General features: G+C 40.7%; 1 protein-coding gene across 1 annotated transcript in view; it reads left to right on the top strand.

The window, feature by feature from the left end:
• NR2E1 (nuclear receptor subfamily 2 group E member 1) overlaps nucleotides 1-7,652 on the top strand; it is a 10,605-nt gene extending 2,953 nt beyond the window's left edge. Inside the window, exons 3-6 of the mRNA XM_010169671.1 lie at nucleotides 3,000-3,096; nucleotides 3,482-3,631; nucleotides 3,901-4,006; nucleotides 6,211-7,652. Of these exons, the coding sequence (XP_010167973.2) occupies nucleotides 3,000-3,096; nucleotides 3,482-3,631; nucleotides 3,901-4,006; nucleotides 6,211-6,373 (516 nt within the window). The 3' untranslated portion in view covers nucleotides 6,374-7,652. The remainder of the gene's footprint in view (nucleotides 1-2,999; nucleotides 3,097-3,481; nucleotides 3,632-3,900; nucleotides 4,007-6,210) is intronic.
• The last annotated feature ends 765 nt before the right edge of the window (nucleotides 7,653-8,417 follow it).

Genomic DNA, 8,417 nt, shown 5'->3' with positions numbered 1-8,417 from the left:
GGAGCCTGAGTACATGGGAAGAGGCTGGGTCCTACTGTAGATGAGTGAGGTCCACAGGATAGTCCTTAGGCAAAGGCTTCATTTGACACAAAACAGATGCATTTCCCACAAGGTCATCTCTATTAGTGTGCAGAGGAGGGGGCAGCAGGATTTGGGAGCAAGGGATATCTCCATTGCACATGACCAAGCATGTCTGAGACAGCATAGATACCAGAATGTTCCTGTTATCTGTAAATAACCTGCTGCCTCTTTCACTTTCACATCAGGGACTAATGTTAGTGAATTACATATTAAAATCACAGCCTTTCCTTAACATCGCCTTGACTTGCTGGACCTCAGTGCAAGCCAGCTTCCTCAAAACTCACAAGCTGTTCAGCTCTAAAGCTTTGACACGGGCCTCTTTCTGCGTGATTCCCTTGCCATATTCAGGAGAGCTGGAGAAGAAATAACTCTGATTTTAATCACCTTGTTTCATGAATAATCAGACAGTTGATTCTTATAATAGTGCCATTGCATTATTTAATTTGACAATAGCCCAGCTGTAAATGTCTGCATTTCTCTTTTTGTATTCCTGACATCTGCCCGAGGAGAGTCTGAAACCTTCTCCTGGATTTTGCTTTCGTTGTGCTATTCCAAAAAGGCAAACACATTGTGATTCCAGGACTCTGTGACAATTTCATCTCAGAGACAAGGAAATAAGTAGGAACCAGTATGCAGACAAAATACAAGCTTGAGGATTGTTGTGTTACTACCCTTGGTAAAACAGAGACTGTGTCCCTTCCCCAGCTCCACAGAGCTAATCCCGTCGTGGATTGGAAGCCACACAACAAAAATGCCATGCTTCAAGTTCTGCTGGCCAGCACACCTGCCCAGCTTGGCTGTAAGACAGGTTGGCCCAATGCAGGTCACAAACAAAAGGTTGTACTAACAGGATGGGGCTGATTAAGAAGCAAAAAACAGTCCCTCAGAAAGCCTGGTATTTCCTGTTTCTTTGAAAAAGGAGGGCTGAGTATGACTTCAGCATGAATTATTTTAATTGTTGGTTTTACAGACTTATGTACAGGCATGAAGAAAGCTTCAGCTATAGGAATAGTCTCTTATTTCTAAAGTCTTCTGACTTTAAAGACTTAGTGGGAAAGAACATATGAAATGGATATCTTCCAGGAACCACCACTCATTACCATTGTATCTGCATGAATGAATGACAAAAAATGTTTTACAAAAGCAAATGAAAGGCTGGTGAATCATTTCCTATGTCATATAGAAACCTGCAGATCCATCAGGCAGGATTATCTGGAGGAGGGGCTGAGTTTGCAGGCAGCAGCAGTTAGCAGAATTAGGAGCAGGTTAAGCTGCTCTCAAACAGAGCTGAGATGGGCACTGCACCCTAGAGCCCCTTTCCCCTCCATATTTCATACAATGATCTGGGCAGCTTTCAGTACTGTAAAATCCAGTGTAATTATTTCAAACACTAACTATATGCAAACAGAGACAACAATACTTTCCCATCATAATTTCCTTAGGCCAGTTATATAGAAGTTCTGCAAAGCACAGAGCACAAAAAGGCACAAAATGGGCATAAACCTGCAGTGACAAGCTGAGAGCCGAGACTCTGAGAGCTCTTTCTCCCATTCCGATCAGAACAAGGTGGTTTAAAACTCATAACACTGTTAACAGCACATAAATAAGGGATTCCCTCTTACTGCATGCCTTCCCTATTGTCTATTACTTTCATATATGTGATTCCAAGGCAATAATAATTCATCTGGTAAGATGTATTTTTTTTACTTTGTTCTTCCTTTTACAGAATCTTTACAGTCTTAAAATACACTCCTTCATATTTTCCTAAGAAGCTGAGCTGCTGATATGTTCAGGGACCATAGCAATATTAATACTTGTGGTTTCCTTTTTTTTCTGTATGAATTTTGGGCAATCTGCTTTCACTGCATGGAGCCACCAGGTGATCCATCCTGAGTCCACTACAATTCTCACCCTTCCAAATCTCTCCCACCCTACTGAGAGACATGAGGTCCCAGCTATGTGTACACACAGCACGTCCTTTAGGGCAGGAACTTCAGCTAAACTGGGGGTCCTCCAAACCTCTCTTAAGAGTCGGTCTAGGCCAACAATCCAAAGACGTCCTCAAGACTAAACATGTCTGTTCTGGCTTTGCCAGTCTGCATTACCAGGAGTCATATCTCCTCTTCAGATGCACCAGTGCCTCTCCACGGAAATCAAAGACATTGCCTCCAAACAGAGAAAAACACATATTGCCATACAACCAGGCAATGTACAAAATTTGCAGAGAACTAGCAATGCCATCAGCGTAGCTGCTTGGATACTCAGTGCTCTGAAAGGAAACGTCTCTTAGTGCCTGGAATTTCTGAGTGGTTTTAAGCAGAAAGCGAGGAAACAGGTGACATTGAGAAACAATATGTATGTGCTCAAAAGAGCTAAAGACTTGCTTAGTAAGGAAGGGGTTAAAGATACATATGTACTCTAAAGCAATGCTCCCTACCGAGTGATGTAATTTCAGGATGTATTCCAGGCTTTTCCCCACAAATCCTGCCTTCCCCAGGGAAAGGTGGGTAATCCCTAGAGAGCAATAGGAGAGCACCTGGCCAACTTGTCCTAGGACAGCTCTATGTGCCGAGGGAGAGGAGGAGAAAGCCCATCCTATGCTGAGAAACACAGGCGGGTGTTCATGTTGTGAGCAAGCCCTCTGGGGTGGGAGTTCTCCCTCTCTTTTTCCTTTCTCTTCCCTTTTGGTCCACAACATGGTGCACAGTGAGCAAACCCTCAGTGTTTTTCTACAATGCGTAGACTTATTTCTAGACACCTTCTCAAAAAGCTAAGAGAAGAGCTAACGGATGCTGTGGGGAAAATACCATGACAGGCATTTAAAGTAGTTTTTAAAATAACATAAATTTACATATTTAAATTGTTTATAAATCTATAAATTATACACTATGTTATATTGTACATCTATTGTATGACAGCTGATGCTTTTGGAAGATGCTTGGAGAGAACTGTTTGTTCTAGGAATAGCACAATGGGCCATTCCAGTTGATGCTAACACTCTACTGGCTGTATCTGGTAAGAATTGCACAATTTAATGACTTTGTTACAAAAATTACCATAAAAATACATTACTGAAAAAAGAACAACATGTAAAGAATAACAAATTCCTACTGAACAATAGAGCATACCTGTCATTTATAAATCTATATTTAAATGCAAATAATGTTGTTTTGTTGTATTCATGACTGCTTGCATTGTCATTTAAATGCAAATTACTATGTTTGTTATCATCCAAGAGAAGATTTTATATTAACTTTCATACAATATAGTCAGTTTACATGGAACCAGATAGACAAGTGTGACAATAGAGTGAATATTGATACACAGGATTTTGTCAGAAATCAATATAAAATAAAGAAAATGCCTTTAATAATATTTATTTCATCTCTTTCTGTTTTAGGCATGAATGGTGATAATACAGATTCTCAGAAGCTGAATAAAATTATTTCAGAAATACAGGCTTTACAAGAGGTTGTGGCTAGATTTAGACAACTTCGGCTAGATGCTACTGAATTTGCCTGTCTCAAATGCATTGTCACTTTTAAAGCTGGTAAGCAGAAAGAACCTCTTGCTCATCTGCTCTGGTAACTATGAAGTTGCAACTCAAAAGCAAAAATGATGTTTTAAACCAGACATAGTTTTATATCACCCAACAGGTTTCTTAGTATTGAATTCCAATAGTCAGTGTCGCATTGTGGAAGGCTGACAGTGGAGTATTGGGGAACTAATGGGAACATTTAATTTCCACTGATAGCTCTAGCTGAACTGTTTTGACCCACCAAAGAGTCATGCTGAACTAGGAACTGACCTCTTTTCCAGTGCCTACACACAGCGGTTCTGAACTGAGGAGTTTCCGAAACGCTGCCGCCATAGCAGCCCTGCAAGATGAAGCCCAGCTTACTCTGAACAGCTACATTCATACCAGGTGAGTGGTGCTTCTCTCAGTACGTCTTGCAGGCACAAGGGTAAAATCCTGCTCTTGTTGTAGCAAAGGTGACATTTCCACTGACCGAAATGGGGGACCAGGCTGTTGGAGCACATATACACTGGCTGTCAGCCTGCTGGGATTTGGCATTTCCTGATGAAAGAGAATCATAGAAAAGATTGGAAAAGACCCTTAAGACCATCAGTCCAACTGTTAACCTAACACTACCAAGTCCACCACTAAACCATGTCCCTGTGGTGGTGACTCCACCACTTCCCTGGGCAGCCTGTTCCAATGCTTGACAACCCTTTTGGTGAATATTTTTTTCCTGACATCCAATCTAAACCTTCCCTGGTGCAACTTGAAGATGTTTCCTCTCATTCTATCATTTGTTACTTGGGAAAAGAGACCAACACCTGTTTCACTACAACCTCCTTTTTCAGGTAGCTGTAGGGAGCAATAACATCTCCTCTCAGCCTCCTTTTCTTCAGACTAAACAACCTCAGTTCCCTCAGCTGCTCCTCACAGGACTTGTGCTCCAGACCCTTCACCAGCTTTGTTGCCCTTCTCTGGACACGCTCCAGTGCCTCCATTTTTTCAGACAAATGGAAACGCAGCAGCAGGAGAGATCTTCCTTGGGAAGTGATGCCTGCTGTGGAACATCTGTCAGTTCAGACGGCTACATTTTTCTCTACATTTTATTCAGTTAAATACTGCTAGTGATGCTCAAAACAACATCACATCTCACAGCAGTATGACCATACGAGCGCTTTTGACCTATGATCTCCAATACATTTCCCCATGCCATTTCTCCCCTTTTGCAGACACAGAAGTTGGGACACAAGGAAGTTAAGTGGCTCCTCCAAGACTCTACCCCGAGTCTGTTCTCAGATTGAAATGAAAAACCCAGAACTTATGAATCCCATTTTTGTGCCACAGGAAGAGGAACTTTTATACCATTTTTTCCTTCTGCAACTTTGATCTGCTTTCATAATAGCTCTCTCAGAGGTTAGAAGGCAGCAGTCTGAAGCACTTCTATTTAGTCTAAAGGGAATGACCTGCCCTGGAGATGGGATCAAAATTGCATCCAGTTATGGCTAGTTCAGAGCAAAACCAATAACCACCGCATAGCAACCTCTTCTTGTTCTTACGGAAGGCCTTGTCCATGCAGATTGCTCCCTGGAGACTCTGAGTGAGCCAGGGCTTGTTGGAGAGAGAGGCCAGGGAGCAATGGTTTTACATGGCCATGGTTTTCCATTGCAATTCAATGGCAACTTTTCCATTGCATTTCTGCATTCCTGGAAATATTTAGCTACTAGCCTAAACAGAATCTGTTGTAAAAGATACCCTTGTACAAGGAAAAAAGTGCAGCCCAGGGACAGGGCTGTCGCATTGACTCCAATGGGATAAGGCCTTCGGCTTGCGTTTCATCCTCAGGCTTCAGTTTACCTTCCTGCCAGTGTTACAGCAGTGTCAGCCCTTTGATCTCAGTGGAGTTGCTCTCAACAGGACCCATGGGAGGGTAGACTGGAGAAGTGGAATATTTCTCTAAACAACCTACTCCTTCTTTTAGAGAGACCACTGTAAACAGAGGCTTGAGAATCACTGGTGTAAAGTCTGCATAAGCACAGCTAGAATACATATCCTATGTTATACTGGCTTCAAAAGATGGCAGAAAGGATGGAAAATATCCTGTTACACATAGGATTACACGTAAATACATTACCTGGGGATAAAACACAGCTGCTTTAACAATAATAATAATAAAAAATCTAAATGTCAGTTGGTATTCAATGTACAAGGCAACCAAAAAGGGACAAAATTATTACCACGATAATTCAGCCAGGTTTAAGTTGCAGTTTAAATGACAGGGTATTTATTATAGGTCAAGCTCTTCCCTGAACTGCATCGGGAACATAGTTGTTGTCTGAGGGACAAGTCAGAGCAGATCCTGTATTGCTACTGCTCTGTGGGAATAAACAGAGTTAATCAAAACTCAGAGACATTGGTCTATATTCTGTTGACCTCCATGAAGAGAGTTTTCCTTGAGGTCAACCTTGCTCACATGAGTACAAAACATAGGGTTTTAGCACAGGTAGCACTCACCAATTTGCTGAATATGGGTCTTTTCTGTAAAGTAAAAGATTTTCTTGGGGAAAATATCTAAAAACTTCAACAACATTTTTTCTTTCTCTGTCTCCCAGGTATCCCACACAACCCTGTCGTTTTGGAAAACTTTTATTGCTTTTACCAGCTTTACGTTCGATTAGTCCATCTACAATAGAAGAAGTGTTTTTCAAAAAGACCATTGGGAATGTACCAATTACAAGACTGCTTTCAGATATGTACAAATCCAGTGATATATAAATTACCTTAAAATAAACAATCAGGATGGACAGTTTGAGAAGAACTTTTATCTATGGAGAATAAGCCTCAACTAACAAAATCTACAGGAAGCATAAGCCTGGGAATGTTTAGCCTTTAAACTCATTGACAAAAAAAATACCCCAGTAGATATGATTCTGCTGCTCTGAACAGAGTGATTTAGATCATGGACAGAATCCTTTGTTCCACAGAAAAAGTGAAAGTGGTTGGAATTTGGCTGCTATTCCTGTTACTACAGGACGGAGGCAATTCAGATGCCAGTCATAGTTAACAAAGACTCTGCTATTCTCTCATTTAACTGGCAGATCTGAGACAAAATGTGAAAGAAGGTACTTTAGTTTGTTCACTATTTGGAACCCAGTGACCAAACTTGGCTTCTGTTGTAACATGAGATGCGGTGGCCTTCAGAACTGTTTTAAAAGTAGCCTATGTTGGGAAAATGTTTTTAATGTGATAGGCAACATTTAAGACCAGGTTACCAAAACATTGCTTCTGCTATAATACATCAAGAAGTGTCCTTCAGAACTGATTAAAAAGTAGCTTATGACAGCAGCTCCATTCTTCCTGCAAACTGAACTGGTGATCTTTGATGCGGATGTCTCCACAATTTGTTTGGTTAACATCTCAACGACAGAAAAGCTTTACACACTCCCTCCCCAACTTTCCCTCCTTCTTCTTCCACACACACACAGACACACATTCACACATACATCTGAAAAGAGACAAGTCAAGAAAGGAAGACTAAAACAGCAAAACCAAATACAATGGAGATGACCGCTTCAGTGACCTGCTGGCTGTCCTGTTGGCACAGTGCTGAAACCAAAGGCAACGGTGGCCAAACTCCTTGTCAATGAGGTGTGCAGAGAAGTGAAATGACTATCAAAAAAATCCATGGAAGGAATTTTATTTCAAAGAAATAAAGGTTGTCAACTGATACAATGCTAACAATTTCCAAAAGTTTCCAATGCCTTTTTAGAAAACTCCAGGTTCTAATTTTGAAGCCTTCTTCACCTACACCCTCTCACACACAAAAATGTTATAAGCTGCTTATTTGATGTATGAAAAATGTAGAAAAAAACATTTAAAGATAGCTGCTGTACTTTTCAAAATTTGATTTGTTATTAGGAACTAGCACTGAGAAAAATCAGCACTTGGACTATCATAGAATGAGTAAAACTTTTCTTGTACAAAGTGGATTAACTGATTTGTGAAGTTAAAAAGTTGTACTCATTGTATTTACAAAGAATAAAAATATATTGAATTTAAATTACTTCCCACTGTTCTTTTAACGCTTGTCCTTCTATTTCCAGATTAGTTTCTCCCACTGTACCCTACTTAACAAGGACAGAAATGGATGCTGGGGAGTCTCCATCACCGAAGGTTTTAAAATACAGGTTAGACAAAGATTAAAGGAATAGCTGTGGTGATCCTGCCTTGGGACACAGGGACTTGGAGGTCCTGCTTAGAGCTGTTTTCTGTAACTCAAATTTACACCCACTCCTTCTCAGGAGCTGACACAGAGCTTTTTCTATGACAGAATACTAAATGGATCAGAGGTCCAACCTAGTATTAACTCTTGTTTCATGTTATTATGATTTTTAGTATCAATTAATTGTGCAGCCAAAGGGTGATGAGTACAAAAACACCGCTTCAATTAAAAAGATTCTGAGGTTTTATTAAGGTGTCCAATTGTGTAATCACACCAAAGAAAGAGGTAAGCAACTCCCAATGCACAAGAAAAAGCTGGCAATAGGAGAAGGGAAATATATTCTTCATATGGCAACGATTGACTGAAGAGCCATGCACACTAAAATGACAGGTGGAAATGTACAGTGTATATCAATGGCTCCTTGATTTTTAGTGTCAAGGAACACAGATCACATGTGAAATGCCATCTCCATTGACTCCAAGCAAAAATATCTCATCCCCTTCAGAGCTCAAAGTTTTCACTCCATCTCTCTTCCATCTGCTAGGAATTGGAAGAGAGATGGAGTGAAAACTCTTGCCCTTTCCAGCCAGACCATAA

Source organism: Antrostomus carolinensis, unplaced genomic scaffold (assembly GCF_000700745.2).
Source record: "Antrostomus carolinensis isolate BGI_N321 unplaced genomic scaffold, ASM70074v2 scaffold49186, whole genome shotgun sequence".
Classification (NCBI taxonomy): Eukaryota; Metazoa; Chordata; class Aves; order Caprimulgiformes; family Caprimulgidae; genus Antrostomus; species Antrostomus carolinensis.
The sequence above is the reverse complement of the archived record's forward strand: the minus strand, read 5'-3'. Positions and strand labels throughout refer to the sequence as shown.